This window comes from Nicotiana tomentosiformis, chromosome 11, assembly GCF_000390325.3.
Source record: "Nicotiana tomentosiformis chromosome 11, ASM39032v3, whole genome shotgun sequence".
Classification (NCBI taxonomy): Eukaryota; Viridiplantae; Streptophyta; class Magnoliopsida; order Solanales; family Solanaceae; genus Nicotiana; species Nicotiana tomentosiformis.
Genome location: NC_090822.1, coordinates 6041006 through 6058473, shown reverse-complemented (window position 1 = coordinate 6058473; position 17468 = coordinate 6041006). Strand labels below are relative to the sequence as shown.

Sequence of the window (17468 nt, the reverse complement as noted above, 5' to 3'; positions counted from 1 at the left end):
ATCTCATTCTTCCATTTTTGGACAAAGAAAGCTCGGGTGAGGCGATTTTTCGAGCGTTTTTCAAGGAAAACATTGGGATAAGAATTCCTAACTCGATTTTGGTTAAAATACATGAATCTATTGTTGTTTTTATCATGAAATTAGTGAATTGGGTTGAAAATGGTAGAAATTTTATATACCTTAAATTGAGGATTTGGATGTCGATTCATTATCGGAATTTGATAAAATTGGTATGGTTGAACGCGTATCGGAATGGGTATTCGAATTTCGTAAAAATTCTGTCGGGTTCTGAGAGGCGGGCCCCGTGTTGACTTTTTAATGTGAAATTTTAAGCCGAAGTTATATTATTCGGAATTATTTTCGATGAATTTTAATGAAGTTATTCAATTAATTTGGCTAGATTTCAGCCGTCCGGAGGTCATTTCACGCAAAAATGCTATTTTAGAATATTGGCCTAACTTCAAAAAGGTAAGTATCTTGTCTAACCTTGAGTGGGGGAAATACCCCTTAGGCATTGAGTCGTATATCTCGTTTGTGAAATTAAAAAGCAGTGTACGCGAGGTGACGTGTACGTACTCGGGCTTATATGTACAAATATTATTGGTTTAAAGTCTTAGGCATTTTTATGTATTAAATTGGAAATTGGTGGCACTTATTAATCCTTATTTGTCATGCCTCATTCTTTATTTGTTGAATTTGTTTTATATGATAATTTTGTGTGATTGCTACTTTGATTTTTATGTGAATTCTGTGTGCTTGTTAAGTTGACATTTCCTGGAAATAATTACATTATGAATTTTTCATCTGCAAATAATTAATTAAATAAGTTTAAAAAGAGGCATTAATATATTTATTAAAATTTTGAATTAAAAAAGGTGTTGTTCTTGGTGAGTTACTTTTCCATCCTTGTTGTCTTTTTTGAGATTTTATATACATTGTGTTGAGCCGCGGGCTATCTTTTGTGAAATTAATTGATTTTGTTGTATCTTTGGAAAGGTTGTGGCCTACGGGCAATTTGTAAATACGAGTTGATTATGTTGTGTTGTTGTGATAATATTCTGTGTGAATTGTTATGTGATTTGGGTTACTATTATATGGCGTATAAGGGTGGCATCCCACTGTTGATATTATGCGGGCATAAGGGTGGCATTTCACTGTTGTTATGTGTGTTAGGATATTGTCTGGGCGGAGTGATAAGGGAGGCTATTAAACGGAGCGATAAGGGAGGCTATTATAAGAGTGCTATGAGTGGCCATAAGAGCGATAAGGGTGGCTATTATTATTGTCAGGGCGGAGGGATAAGGGAGGCTATTATAGGAGCAATAAGGGTGGCTATAGGAGCAATAAGGGTGGCTATTGATATTGTAAAGGCGGAGGGATAAGGGAGGCTATTGTAGGAGTGATAAGGGTGGCTATTGTCAGGGATGCTATGTGATGACGTGGGATTATTGTGCTAGTGATTTTCACGTGATATTGTGATTTCCTTGTGATTACTTTTATATCTTGTGCAACTTGTTTTGTGAATTCAGTAAATTTTATAATAGTCTGATACATGTTAAAATTGTGAGCCTGTGGCTATTGCCGGCACGTGAGTTGTCCGTGCGGTTGTGATATAAAATGTAGGCACGAGGTGTCGTGGGTATATAATGATTATGATATTGGCACGTGAGTTATCCGTATAATTGTGTAATGAGATGTGCGCACGAGTTGCCATGAGTAAATGATGATTTTATTATTGGCACGTGAGTTGTCCGTATGGATCTTATATATTGATATTTTGGCACGTGAGTTGTCCGTGCGGTTGTGATAGAAATATGGGCACGAGATACCGTGGAAATATGAAAGTGGACTGAGACCCGTGTTACGAAAATATGAAAGTGGGCTTAGACCCGTATTTTATGATTATTAAATGAGGTGTCACAAAGTGACTTTTTTTTGAAAGAATTATATTCAAAAGATATTTATTTGAAAGAAGTATATTCGAAAGGTATTTATTCGAAAGAATTATATGTGAAAGATTTATATTTGAAGGACTTGATTAATTGGTTGTACTTGTGTTCCTTATTCGTGAGCAATAATTATGGTGTTCTTGTTGCCTTGCTGCTTATATCACTGGTTGATTTTTGTTGCTATCATTGATAGTTGTTTTCCAGTACTATTGTATACTGCTATATTACACAGATTATTTGACTAGTGAGTGTCTTGACTGTACCTCGTCACTACTCCACCGAGGTTAGTCTTGATACTTACTGGGTACCGGCCGTGGTGTACTCATACTACACTTTTGCACATTTTTGTGCAGAGCCAGGTATTGGAGTTATCGGACCCGGGCAGAGTTAGAGTATGATCGCAAGGATTCAAGGTAGAGCTGCTTGGTCGCCGCAGTCCCTTGGAGTCTTTTTATTTTATTGTACTGTCAACTCTTATTCGAAAAATATTGTATATTCGATCCTTGAGATCATTGCATCTATTCAGTTACAGTTCGTGACTCAGTATTACCAGTCTTGGGAGGTTGTTATAATTATTTTTGCTGTTGGTTTCAATACTTGTATTAAATTATATGTTTCAAAAAAAATGGCTCAAAATGTAATTGTAATCGGCTTACCTATTCTTAGAGACTAAGTGTCATCACGACGCCTGTGGTGGGATTTTAGGTCGTGACACCTACTAGCCATGCGTATCAAGCCCACCTTGTCTCACCGCTTGCGTTTTAATACTCAGACCTTATATCACCGCATGCGTATCAATATCACAATTCGCACCTCAAGTGCCCAAATATTTCAACTTGCCAAATAAATTAACAATAAAATTATTTTTCACAATAAGGAGCCTACAGCTCAACCACAAAGTAGACAAAATCTCAACAAAAATATTCGTAAGTGAACAACTCAACAGAATAATATTTCACAATTTAACACTTTTGTCTCAATATGATTTACAGTCTTTATATCTCAACCAATTTCAGGAATTAATCCATAATTTAACAATTTCAAGTAAGGAGTTCAACTTTCAATTAATAAGCACGGAATAAGAAGGGAACAAAACTTCAGCTAAACAAATAGAGCAATTCGCAAGAAAAAGGTAAGGCAAATAGAACATATAAAAATAGACTAATGATAATGAGTATAACATGAAAAAATAATTTCAAGTAATACGTGAGAGGGATTTACATAGTTAAAATCAGAATTTTCTGCATTTAGCCCGTGTACACACTCGTCACCTCGTGTACACGGCTTTCACACATCACAACTTTCATAACAATACCAAATCCTAAGAAATATTTCCCTCACACAAAGTTAGACAAGTCACTTACCTTAAATCGCGCTATCTCAATCCACTAGTAGGCCTTTTCTTCGATTATCCAACTCCGAATGGCTCGAATGTAGCCAAAATAATTTCATTCTATAATTATAACCATAAGAAACTAATTCGAACAATAAAATTTACGATATTTGCAAAGAAATAAAAAGTCAACTCGGAAAATCAACGTGGGCGGGACCCACGTCTCGAAATTTATAAAAGTTACGGAGTCCGAACCCCCATTCAACGATGAGTCTAACCATACCAAAATTACTAAATTTTGATCACAACTCGACCCTCAAATTTAACCTTAAGGGTTTTCATAATTTTTTCAATTTAAACCACCAATTAAATGCTAAAACAATAATAGATTCGGGTAATTTAACCAAAATTGAGTTAAAAATTCTTACTCCAATATTTTCTTTGAAAATCTCCCGAAAAATCGCCTCTCCCCGAGCTCTAAATCGCAAAAATAGAAGTCTCATTTTCAGAACTTAAGTTTTGTTGCCCAGTCATTTACATATCGAGATCGCGGATTTTCCTTCGCGATCGCGAAAAACAAATCAAAGTTGCCCCCTAAATGGCCTTTGCGAACGTGGTTGACTCCACGGGAACGTGGATCACTGATACCCAACCCTACGCGATCGCGGAATTGTCCACGCTATCGCGAAGAACAACTTCCCGTTACCCTGCTGGCTCACTTCCTTGTACGCGAACACGGTCTACTCTACGCATTCGCGATTCACTGGAATCCAGCCTTCCGCGATCGCAGGCTCCTTCAAGCGATCGCATAAAACAAATTTCCCCCAGTGCCAAAATACCCTTCGCGATCGCGGTTATCCATTCGCGATTGCATAGAAGGACACCAGAAACACCAGATTCAGCAACTCCTAAATGATCTGAAATGTGCCGAACATGGTCTGAATTACACTCGAGGCCCCCGGGACCTCAACCAAACATACCAACAAGTCCTAAAACATCATACGAGCACGCTCGAAGCGTCAAATCACATCAAATAACAGTAGAATCACGATTCGCGCATCGATTCAAGCCAAAGAGCTTATGAACTTCTGAATTTCAAAACTAATGCCGATTCCTACCAAAACAACTTCGATTGACCTCAAATTTTGCACACAAGTCATAAATGACATTACACACCTATTCTAATTTTTGATATCGGATTCTGACACCGATATGAATAAAGACAACTCCTGGTCAAACTTTCAAGCTTTTCATTTTCTAATTTTCACCAATTTACGCCGAAACAATCTACGGACCTCCAAATCAACATCCAGTCGCGCGCTCCTAAATTTAAAATCATCATACGGAACTATTGGAATCATCAAAACTTTATTCCGGGGTCGTCTACACAAAAGTCAACTACGGTCAACTCTTTACAACTTAAACTTTCAACTTGGGGACTATGTGTCCCATTTCACTCTGAAACCAAAACCAAACATCCCGTCAAGTTACATAATCACAATATAGCATAGAGGAAGCATAATTTAGGGGATCGGGGCTAAAATACTCAAAACGACCGGCCGAGTCGTTACAACATGCATACTTTGACTATTTTATCACGTACCTGTACCAGTAGACTGTTGGTAAGGGGGGGCTTGGCCTAACCTCAGAAAATAAACTTGTTTGTTCTGATAAGTTGGTTCCAAAAGAAATTTGATCATTATAGTGAAGTGATGTTATAAAGGATAGTTGTTGTAAAAAGGTATGATTGTATCAATGTTTTTAGCTTACCAAAAAAGAAAAGAAAAAAAGAAAAATTGTCTTGTCGTATCTAATCGTTTTTCTTCAAGATATGCATTTTGGACGTCCTTATCCAGTAGATGCAACATTATTCGGGAATAAAATATATTTTACTAGGTTTAACAACGAGGTAAAAAAAAAAGAGAAATAGCTAAAAAAAAAAAAAAGTGACCTAGTTTTGCATACTTAAGTTGTAGAGTTCAACTTGAACACAAACACCCTATTCAGATATTATATATATACTCCATTTAATTCTTTGATTTTAGCTTAAGTTGGTGATTATAAATTTTTAAGTTTGGTTTTCAAAAAAATGAAGAGTGTACCAGAAACTCATTACAATAATAGCCACGTTTGGATTTTAAGGGAAGAAGAAGCTAAGGCCTCCACTAGTGTTAGTTGTATGTGTTGCAAATTTGTTCTTTATTTACTAGGAATTCTTGCCCTTCTCTTTATATGTTGGCTTCTTGTTGAAACTCATTTTGAAGATGTATCCGATAAAGCTTCTATGCCCAAATTTTCAATTGAATCAATTACTTCTTCTAATATTGATATTACCTCATTGCCTGATTCATCATCCCAAATTTCTGCTCAAAATTTGACGATCAATTTCGTCGTCGAAAATCATGCTCCTCGTCCAGCCACGTATAATAATGCGGTCGTCTCAATTTTGTACAAGGAAAATGTTATTTGGTCGAATATGTTAGGTCTTTATTGGCAAGAGAAAGGAGAGCGTACATCAGTACAAGTGTCATTTGGTAATTTTCCCGTCCAGATGAGGAATGCTAATGTTGCTAATGCAATTAATAAGGAAAATAGAGAAAATGGATATGGATTTTTTACCGTGGATGTAATGGGATGTTTTGATATGGGCAAATATGGTCCAATGAGATTGCAAGTTTATTGTGGAGATGTGAAGCTTCAATTTTCATCACCTACACATGAGAAAATGTTCTGTGCAATTGTGGATATCTGATTTGGAATACTTTGGAATCTCTTGATCTCCTTTTGTTTTTTTGCCATGATTAATGTATTTTTATGATTTTTGCAATCATCTAGAGTCTATTCTTATGGAAATAAAATTTTGTTTATAATTGTTTAAGTAAGGTCACAAAAATATTATTTGTATAATATATGCATAATTTATGTATTATATGTGTATAATTATATTCAATGTATAATCGATATATATTGATAGAAAAGTAAATAATAAATATGGCCAGCTATTTGTGTAAAAAGACAAACAACTATAGTCAAGTTAGCGAAAGAACAACTTCACAAACAAGCAAGTGTTACGAAAATAATAAGCATTCTCATTTAAGATCCTTGGAAAAAAATATTTTCTTCCAACTGCAATCTCAATTCATATTATTATAAGATTTAAATAGAACAAAGTTCAAGAGAATTATATAAATTACTCTAAAATTCATAAATTAAACTCCTTAAATTAATGAAAAGCCAATATATATTAAAACAAATCTGATCTGGCGTATGTACGTGTGGAGAACTCCATGTTTCTGTACTCAACGTTAGTACCATCACGATTTTCGACAATAAAATCGATAGTCAAGTTTTGAGCAGAAAGAGATGAAGGCAATGAGGAAATGTCAATATTAGAAGCCGTAATTGCTTCAATAGAAAATTTGGGTAAAGAAGCTCTATAGGATTTACCTTCCAAAAATATTATAAGAGGAAGAAAACATATAAAGAGAAAGATAAAGAGTATTGGTGAAATCTGAAGAAGTTCATTAAAGTCACAACAAGATTTTTCTTTATTGTAAGAATTTATAGTGTTGAAATTTAATTCTCAGAATTGCTGTTTAATTTGTTGATGAGGAAAATATCAAGATATAGTCACTTAAATAAAGGGCAAGTTCCTTTGGAGAGGAAGTGATCAAAGTAATCCCTAAAATAAAGGGTCAAGTTTCCTTTAATCCCTCAATATTTTTGTTTTCTATCGGGTGTCTGGCCCCGCTTTAGGACTCGACTAATCTGAATTTATGCCGAGAAATCATAATATTATTTTTGAGGGCAAAGCGCTATCTATAAAGGCAACTCCGTGTATTCACACTTTCACAAGCCTTGAACTAGAGACCTCAGTTTACTGATTCTAATCCCTAGTTCTAATATATATTGTATATACTGTATAAAATTGGGCATTAATGTATTTTTTTCGGTCATCTAGATACTATTCATATATCTGACTCCAACTTATTTAGGATTGAGGCGTAGATATTGTGTTGTGAAAGTCTAGATACTATTCTAATGTAAATAGAATAGGAATTCCATTTTACTATTGTATTATTAGTTGGCCATTAAAAAGTATAAAGAGCAACATTTGTTAAATATATCTGACATGTTAAGTAGCAATTAATTGATAATATTCCCCTGATATTGTTAATTACTCCCACCGTCTTGTTTTTCTGATACAGTTTATTTAATAAAAAGGTAATAAACTTCCTTTCATGTATTAAGATAATTGAAATGAAAATGTTAAAATAATTCTAAGCTCTGGAGAAATATCCAAAATTTAAATTTAGATGGTTAAATGATTTTTTTGAACTTCCGAAAAATTTATCAAATAAGGAGTCGTAAGGAGAACGAGTTCCTTCGTATTTGGTATCTATATTTTGGTTCTAGGATATTTTCTACTTTATTTATAACTTCTTCTTTTTTTAGTAAGTTCGGGAGCGAAGGTGCTCTACTTTTGCAAACTTAAACAACAAACCTGTGACATAATTATTTTTACGATGGTAGTATCTTGATTAGTAGTTTGCGTATATCTCTAATTATTTTACCAATACTTGCTACCTAACTATTTTACCAGTACTTGCTACCTAACTCCTATCAGCATAGGTATTGGCTAATTCTGTCCACCAACACTTATGATGCAGATGCAATAGATGAGAAACGTAATTTAGCTAAATCACTCCATTCATATGCCAAACAACACGGGGAAAGCTTTTTTATTTTCTTGGTTTAACCATCTGTTCATTATCTAAAACCTACTAATCCGATTACTTCAAATTTGCGACTCATAAGGCCTATTTAAAGGGAAGATGCTCCCTATCAAAAATTTCTAGCTAAGGTAGAGCGATCACATTGATCCCACAACATTTACATAGGCAAGTTAGCAAAAACAACTATACAAGAGCAAGTTCTGTGAAAATAATAAGCATTCTCATATTAAAATCCTAGGAAGAAATTAAAAGTAGTTTCCAACTGCAATATAATCTCTATTCATATTCTCAAAAGATGTCTTATTATTAATTATAGGATTTAAATCTAGAGAACATGAACATATAGCATCTAGTGAAAAATAAGGCTAACATACAAGCAGTGGCGGATCTAGAGTATAGTATATGGGTTCCCGGTACGTCAGTAACTTTTGCATAAACCCAGTATTTTTAATTAAAAAATACACTAAATATCTATAAATATCTAACTGTGAACCCAGTTATTATTATATACTTTATTAATTTGATATTACTACAGGAACTCATAAACTTTAAATTCTGGACCCGACTCTGCTAACAAGATCAAGTGTAATGTATTTTGTTGGAGCATCTTGATAGTAGGCTATATTTATGCAATTTAGACACTATTTATACACTAATTTAGCTGCACTTTATTGATATTTGGATGCTAAAACATAACAAAATACTCTAATTAAGAATTGTATACTTTGCAGGAGCCATTCTGAGCTAGGAGGAAGCTAAAGAGTATTTTGGAGTCAATATGGAGTGTGGAAGGCTAATAGAAGGTTAGCCCGGTCGAAAAGGAGCGAGAAACGCAAGCGGGGAGGTCCCCTCCAGGTGCGCGGTCGCGGAGTTGACCGCGAATTGGACCACGCACTGGAGGCAGAACACTGGCTGAAATCCGCGGCCGCGGACGGGCGGACGGAGGCCAACAACTCAGGGGCAATTATATAATTTCTAAGGCAACTAACCTAAACCTATATGAAGCCCAATTCGCCCAGAAGAGAAAGAGAGCTATTTTTAGGAGATTTTGAAGGCAAGAACAACAGAGAGAAGACAGAGAATTTCCTAAGAGTTTTCATCTTCTTCTTCTTACTTACATTGTTGATTATGAATTGTTATAGTGAATTTTTATCCACTAGTATGAGTAGCTAAACCCATCATCTAGGATTGATGGAATCAATTATTGGATGAAGTTTTGACTATGTTTAGATATAATTGAGTCGTTCTTATTCTATGATTGTTCAACTATGTGTTGTGTTTTGATTAATTGAAAGGGCCCTTGATTAATCGTGTCTAGTTACCTTGTGTTGCTTGAGAAAGAACACTTGGTTAGATTGTTGTTGAACAATATCACTTTCGGGTAAGTTAAGAGATTAATTACTTGAATTTAAAAGCGGGGTTAGAGATAACGAAACTTTGGTGGGATAATTCTGAGTTGCATAAATTGTTAACTAGAGTAGTTCGAGAGAATGCTTCTAGTAAATTATCGTAATTGATCGAGAGTTAATTACGGTAGCCCATAACTCATAATCCTCATAGAGTATTACGGCGAGATTATAGCTAATGTGTCAGAAATTAGTCCGGCAATTGGGAAAATCAATAGCCCTAGATCCTTTTACCCTTGAATTCAACCTTATTCTTCATTATTGCTAATTTTGTTATCATTTTTCATTAGATAAATAAATTCCACTTATGCTCTATTAAAAATCTTGCATCCGGAAATTGTTTGAGCTTATCATTAGCATTGTTAAAAGTTATAGTAAATAGGTTAGTTCCATGTGGGATTCGACTCCGGACTTGAACCGTATTATATTTACAGTGACTGCTTAGTCTTTTTTACAAGGCATAGTTTGGTGTGATTTAATTTTGGTGTCGTTGCCGAGGAACTAACGGTGTTATTTAATCCAACTTAGAAGTATTGCTAGGTTTCTTAGTTTAGATCAATTTCCTACGGTGTTAAAAATTTTTCATTGAAATTCTCGCGTTTGAACTCTTCTGTGACTCAGGTGTATGCCTAGAAATTCTTTGAGGACTGGTGAACTTTTGAAGGACTCTTAGACCCCGAGAAAGCATTCAGGGCATTGAATCGGGCCAATAAGAAGAACAAACAGTTAAAACAAAAAGGCCAACTCGAAAGTGAAATGAACAACGTGGACGACGTCAACGTAAACAATCGGAATGATCGTCTTGACCCAAACAATGGAGTGGTGGCACCTCTTGTGCCGGAAGTTGCTCTTTATCATTGGGCACAACCAACTGCTGATAAACTGGCCACTGCCATTGTTGTTCCTCAGATACAAGTTGAGACATTCCAGATTACCAACAACATGATGCACTTGTTTCAGAATAAGGGAATGTTCTCCGGGTCATACATCGAAGACCCACAACAACATCTGAAGAACTTCCTATCAATTTGTGTGACTCAAAGACAGTCGAATGTGACTCCGGAAGCAATTAAGCTATTATTGTTCCCATTCTCAGTGACTGGAGAGGCTCAAACTTGGTTGAATTCTTAAACAAGTTTTACCCTCCCAACAAGACTGTAAGGCAAATTGATGAGATATTACAATTCATGCAGAAACCGATTGAAACCTTGCAAGAAACCTGGGAGAGGTTTAAGGGTATGTTAGTGAAATGTCCACACCATGGCATTCCAGATCAGATGCTGGGACAAATATTCTACATGGGTTTGGCAGACAGTTTGAAGGCCAATATAGATGTTTCGGCTGGGGGTGCATTTTTGAGCAAAACGTTCAAAGAGTGCAAGATTCTTCTCGACAAGATGGCTCACAATTCAGGCTAGATGACTAGAGGTACGACACTTACACCAATAGTGCATTCTATTGCTCTTGACGCAAATAATTGCAATGCATAGAACATAGCCACTCTCATGACCCAGATGAGCTTAATGACAAAGAAAATTTATGATATGGGTACAAAGCAAGTGCACATTGTTGATACAACAAATGGAAGCTTGTGCACTCCTTGCATAAACCAGTCATATATGTGCTCATGGAGTGGAGAGAATGACAACCATGGCTTTAGATAGGACATGAATTATGTCAACAATTTCAGAGGTCAGAGGCAAGGTGGGCAGCAATGGGGACCAGCACCAAACCAGTAGTACAGACCAAACAAGCCACAACACTACCCCAATCCAGGAAGCGCACGACCACAAGGCCAAGTCGTGCCTTATCAAAGGCAACAAGGCTATAATCAGCAGCACCAGCAACAGTTTGCCTACCAACCACGTCATCAACAGCAGGACAGCAACATGACAGAAATCAGGGGCATGCTGCAACAACTCATTGGGACAAATGGTAAGATGCAAGAAAAGTTAGCAGCACATGATTCGTCAATCAAAGGCATTGAAACTCAATTGGGACAGTTGTCTATGGCCTTAAAAAATCGCCCACAAGGAACATTACCTGCAGATACAAATATTAACCCAAAGGAACAGAACCCAAATCAGCTAATGGCAGTGAGTCTCAGGAATGGAAGAGATTTATACAGAGAGCAAGAAGTTGCTCAATCTAGGAGAGAGACTACGCCAAATACTCCAGTAACATTAGAGGCAGATGAGTTAGAAGAGCACACCGAGGTTCTAATTGAACAAGCACAGATTGACAAGGGTAAGGAGAAGGAAGGTGAACAACTCTCAAAACATGTGGTAGAAAAAGCTTCCAACAAAGAAAAGACACCAAGCAGTGGGCAGAGGTTGACTCCTGCACCATTCCCTCAGAGATTGGCAAAGCAAAATAAAGATGATCAATACAGGAAATTCATGGAAATGCTTCGACAAATTCAATTGAATATTCCACTGATGGATGCTTTGAGGGAAATGCCAGGGTATGCAAAAATGATGAAGGTCCTGATGTCGTGAAAATTTGACTTCCAGGACCTGTCCACTGTAACTCTGATGCAGACCTGCAGCGCGGTAGTGACAAGACTTATGGCTCAAAAAGTATCTGATCCAGGTAGTTTCACTATCCCATGCACCATTGGGAGTTATGCTTTTGCTAAAGCATTGTGTGACTTGGGGGGGTAGTATAAACTTGATGCCCTTGGCAATCTATACAAAACGGGGCATTGGCAAAGCTAGACCGACCTCAATGTTGTTGCAACTAGCTGATCGCACAGTCAAAAGACCGACAGGAATTCTTGATGACGTGCTTGTTCAAGTGGGGAAGTTTGTATTCCCTGCAGACTTCGTTATTCTTGATTGTCAAGTGGATGAAGAGATACCCATCATTTTAGGAAGGCCATTCTTAGCCACTGGGAGAGCATTGATTGATTGTGAGACTGGAGAGTTGAAAATGAGGTTGAACAATGAAGAAATAATATTCAACATTCAACAATCCATGAGGAGACCTAGCAAATTTTCAAATTGCTCACTAGTGGAGGCCGTGGATGTGATACTACAAGAGGAGGATGATACCCTTAATGTCAGGGATCCGCTAGAAGCCTGTTTGATAAATTTGGAAGAGTTGGATGGTGAAGGGTTGGCGGAGTGGGTCATGTCTCTCGAGGGTCAAGGGTTCTGGAAAAGGGAACCTCAGTTCGAGCCCCTACGCTTAGAAGAAAGAGCAACACCACCTGCAAAACCATCAATAGAGGAGCCACCACAGTTGGACCTGAAATCGCTTCCAGCTCACCTCAGGTACGTTTTCTTAGGGCCTAATTCTACTTTGCATGTTATTATATCATCTGGTTTACTAGTTGTGCAGGCAGAGCAACTCTTGCAGGTGTTACAAGAATGTAAGACTGTCATTGGTTGGACCATGGCAGACATAAAGGGTATCAACCCAGCCTTTTATATGCACAAGATTCTCTTGGAAGAGGGGCACAAACCTTCCATAGAGCATCAACGACGGCTGAACCCGAATATGAAAGAGGTGGTGAAGAAGGAAGTGATCAAGTGGTTGGAAGCGGGTATCATCTTCCCCATCTCTGACAGCAATTGGGTCAGCCATGTTCTGTGTGTGCCGAAAGAGGGAGGAATGACAGTCGTACAAAATGAGAATAATGAGTTGATCTCGACTCGTACAGTCATGGCGTGGAATATTTGCATGGACTATCGGAAATTGAACACAGCCACCCGGAAGGACCATTTCCCCTTGCCTTTCATTGACTAAATGTTGGAGAGGTTAGCTGGGCGGTCTCACTTCTGTTTCTTGGATGGATATTCGGGGTACAACCAGATCTCTATAGCCCCTGAAGACAGAGAGAAAACATCCTTCACTTGTCTGTATGGCACCTTTGCCTTTCGGAGAATGCCTTTTGGACTTTGCAATGCGCCAGCTACATTCCAGCGGTGTATGTTAGCCATTTTCACTGATATGGTTAAAGACATTATGGAGGTGTTTATGGATGATTTCTCCATGGTGGAGGATTCATTCGAAGATTGTCTTCACAATTTAAGAAGAGTTCTCAAAAGATGTGTGGAGACAAATTTGGTGCTGAATTGGGAAAAGTGCCATTTTATGGTACAAGAAGGAATAGTTTTGGGGCATCGAGTGTCCAGTAAGGGAATTGAGGTCGACCATGATAAGGTTGATGTGATTGAGAAATTTCCACCGCCCACTTCGGTCAAGGCAGTGAGAAGTTTTCTTGGGCACGCCGGGTTCTATAGGCGATTCATAAAAGATTTTTCCAAGATTGCTAACCCTTTATGTAAACTTCTTGAAAAGGATCAGCCCTTTGTGTATTCAAATGATTGCAGGTTGGCATTTGAGGAGCTAAAGAAGAGACTGGTAACTGCACCCATCATTGTTGCACCCAACTGGGAGCAACCGTTCGAGCTGATGTGCGACGCCAGTGATTATGCTATAGGAGCAGTCTTGGGGCAGCGAAAAGAAAAGATGATGCACCTAATTTACTATGCAAACAGGACGCCCAACGGTGCACAGCTCAATTACACCGTAACGAAAAAGGAAATGTTGGTTGTAGTGTTTGCCTTCGACAAATTCAGGTCGTACTTAATTGGTTCAAAAATTATTGTTTATACTGACCATGCACAATTAGGTACTTGATAGCAAAGAAGGAGTCAAATCCACGCTTAATCCGCTGGGTTCTTTTGCTACAAGAATTCGATCTGGAAATCCGTGATAGAAAAGGGACGAATAATCAAGTGGCAGACCACCTCTCAAGGTTGGAAGGAGCTGAAAAGAAGATGGAGGTAGAAGATATAACAGAGACATTTCCGGATGAACAGTTACTCGTTGTGACAATGGAGTAGTCACTGTGGTATGCTGATATTGCTAACTATTTAGCAAGTGGTATTGTACCTTATGAACTTTCTTCAATTCAAAAGAAAAAGTTCTTTCGCGATTGTCGATCTTATTATTGGGATGAACCTCTACTTTTTATAATATGTATAGATAACATGATTCGGAGGTGTATCCCCGAGAAAGATCAACCTTCTGTTTTGCAGGCTTGCCATGCTTCACCATATGGTGGACACTTTGGAGGAATCTGGACAGCAGCAAAAGTGTTGGAATCGGGGTTGTATTGGCCAACTCTGTTAAAGGATGCCCATGCTTGGGTAAAAAGTTGCGATGAGTGCCAAAGGACAGGCAACATATCTAGACATCATGAGATGCCGATGACCACAATTCAATAGGTGGAGGTTTTTGACATGTAGTGGATTGACTTTATGGGGGCTTTTGTCAGCTCGTATGGCAACAAATACATATTGGTAGCAGTTGACTATGTCTCCAAATGGGTCGAAGCGGTGGCTCTCCCAACAAATGATGCAAAAGAGGTGATAGGCTTCCTAACGTAAAACATCTTCACACGTTTTGGCACCCCGAGAGCTATAATCAGTGATGGTGGAACCCATTTTTGCAATAAAGCATTCGCAAGGCTGTTGGAAAAGTATGGAGTTCGCCATAATGTAGCCACACCTTACCACCCACAGACGAGAGGGCAAGTTGAAGTGTCTAACAGGGAAATCAAAAGTGTCCTGACCAAGATAGTGAATGCGACAAGGACTGATTGGACAAAGAAGCTGGATGATGCATTATAGGTGTACCGCACAACATTTAAAACTCCAATTGGTATGTCACCATACAAGTTGGTAGTTGGAAAAGCATGCCATCTTCCGGCAGAGCTCGAACATAAAGCCCTTTGGGCAATGCGGCAGTTGAATTTGGATATGGAGACTGAAGGCACCAGCAGAGTAACTGAGTTACTTGAACTCGAGGAATTCGGGTTCCATGCATTTGAGAATGAAAGATTGTACAAAGAAAGGATGAAATGATGCATGATAAGAACATTCTAGATCGGAACTTCAAACCTGGAGATCTAGTGTTGTTATACAACTCGAGATTGAGATTGTTTCCGGGTAAGTTGAAGTCCCGATGGTCAGGACCCTTCAGAGTGATGCAATTATTCTCAAGTGGAGCTGTAGAAATTGAATTCGAAGATGGGACAAATAAGTTCGCAGTGAATGGGCAAAGGTTGAAACATTACCTTGCAATGGTCGAAGAAAAGGGGGATAGAGTGGTGATATCTTTGGAAGAGCCCCAATACGCGAGCGAAGAGTAATAATGAAAGCTTGTGTCGTGCCGCGGCGTTAAATCAGGCGCTTCCTGGGAAGCAACCCATGGTTTGTTGTAAATCGACGTGCCGCGACGTTAACTCAGACGCTTTTTGGAAGGCAACCCATTATTTTTCTTTATTCTTGTTTTTATAATTGATTTTGAACGGCATTGACCGATCCACTAGTGTCCAGGGATAAAATTATGCGCATCTGAAGGATTCGGGGGACGCAATTAACCCGAAGATAGGTAAAAGTGCGAAAAAGACAAAAAATTGCTGGAGATCGATATCCGCGGCCGCGGATTGGACCGCGGAGTAGGCCGCGGATTTTGCACAGACCATTGTCTCCCCCGTGCCAGCGGACTTGACCGCGAATTGGGCGCGGATTTTGTCCCCCTCACTGTTCCTCATCCGCGGTCGCGGATTAGGCGGTACCAGGTTCAGAATGATTATTATTTATTTGTTTTCTTTCTTTTCTCTTCTTTTTTTTTCTTTCCTATTAAGTAGTTTTTTGTTTTACCTAACCCCCCACCCGCCCCACCCAACCGCCCACTCCTACACTTCTTCTTTCCCTCCCCCTTAACAAAATTTAAAACCCTTCCCCTAAAACACACGCCCCCTCTCCCTCAAAATTTCTCTCATCAACAAAGCTTCTTCTCCTTCCTCCTCTTCTCCACTCAACTAATCCCCAATCTCCGTTCCTCCCAAGATCTCCAAGTAAGTAACATGATTCTATTCCTCTTTCTTAGTATTTTCTTTTTCTTTTTCTTTTTTTAATTTTTTATTTTTCCCATTCTTTTCCTTTGCTATTGTATGTGTAGGATAGTAGAATCATCAGTACTCTTGTCTTGGGTTAGGATTGTAGTATATATGTGGCATGTGAGGCTAATAGATTTGGTTGAATTGGGGAAAGATATTGTTGAGTTTGTGAGGAATGGAAGTTTAATTCGAGCTTTGGGTAACTTGGGGAGTATATGCACCTTAAGTGTTTGTAGAATTGCCACAATGAGTTTGAATGTAAATTGTAACCAATTGTGCGAGTGAAATCTGAGTAACCGCCATTGGTTCCTATATTGCACCGATTACTGATAGTAGTGTTTGTTGTGTAGGTACCATGACACCTTCAAAGAAGAGACTCACCACCGGAGCCTCGTCAAGTGGACATGGAGGTTCATCCCAGGCGCCGGCCAGTGCAGCTCAGTTTGATCGTACCAGGTTTGTCTCCAGAGCTGCCCAAGACCGCTTCAGTTTGAAAGCCACTAAAAATACTTGTACCAGAAAGAGGTATTGACAGGGCATCCCTCCAGGATGAGTGCCCTAATATGTATCGGGAGTTGATCAGGAGCAGGTTGGACAGCGTTTTCGAAGAGCCGGATGAGGGTAACTTGATGCTTGTCCGGGAGTTCTATGCCAATTGCCCCAAACATGAGGATAGAATATGCACTGTGCGGCACACGAGGGTGGACGCCTCTATAGAAGCCATCAGGAGAGTGTACTGATTGCCTGTATTCAATGGGGAGGAGAATTTCAATGATACTTACAAGCGAGAACCCATCACATGGAACAGATTTTTCAGAACTATTTGTGCACCAGACAAAGAGGTAGTGTGGGTTGTGCCGGGATCGAAGCTACACTCTTTCTCACTCACTTTTGAAGGAAAGTGTTGGTTGTACATCATCAACAGTCGCTTGTTGCCGTCCCACAACACAACGGAGGTAAATGGTCTTCGAGCTTCCTTGATCTGGTGCTTCGTGAATGGCCATGATTTTGATATGTCCCAAGTTATTCAGTCTGAGATGTTCGTCTGTTCACCACAGAAGAGGTATGGGTTCTTTTTCCCCTCTCTGGTCACTAGATTATGTCGGGCAGCAAGGGTGCCTGAGAACC

At 38.6% G+C, this 17468-nt stretch overlaps 1 protein-coding gene and 1 non-coding gene across 2 annotated transcripts; one reads left to right on the top strand and one right to left on the bottom strand.

Moving 5' to 3' along the window:
• Window positions 1-10584: 10584 nt before the first annotated feature.
• Window positions 10585-10691, bottom strand: LOC117273616 (small nucleolar RNA R71). Its single transcript, XR_004503615.1, has one exon. It is a non-coding gene; the product is annotated as a small nucleolar RNA R71 (small nucleolar RNA).
• A 3733-nt stretch (window positions 10692-14424) lies between these two features.
• On the top strand, window positions 14425-15300 carry LOC117273615 (uncharacterized). The gene is made up of 3 exons (XM_033652810.2): window positions 14425-14583; window positions 14683-14802; window positions 15067-15300. Exons 1-3 carry the CDS (start codon window positions 14425-14427, stop codon window positions 15298-15300), a joined length of 513 nt encoding a protein of 170 aa, XP_033508701.2.
• The last annotated feature ends 2168 nt before the right edge of the window (window positions 15301-17468 follow it).

Coding starts and splice junctions, on each gene's coding strand:
- LOC117273615 (XM_033652810.2), top strand. CDS start 14,425: ATGATTCGGAGGTGTATCCCCGAGAAAGATCAACCTTCTGTTTTGCAG. Junction 14,584..14,682: donor TAAAGGATGCCCATGCTTGG/GTAAAAAGTTGC, acceptor TTTGACATGTAG/TGGATTGACTTTATGGGGGC. Junction 14,803..15,066: donor CAACAAATGATGCAAAAGAG/GTGATAGGCTTC, acceptor GATGCATTATAG/GTGTACCGCACAACATTTAA.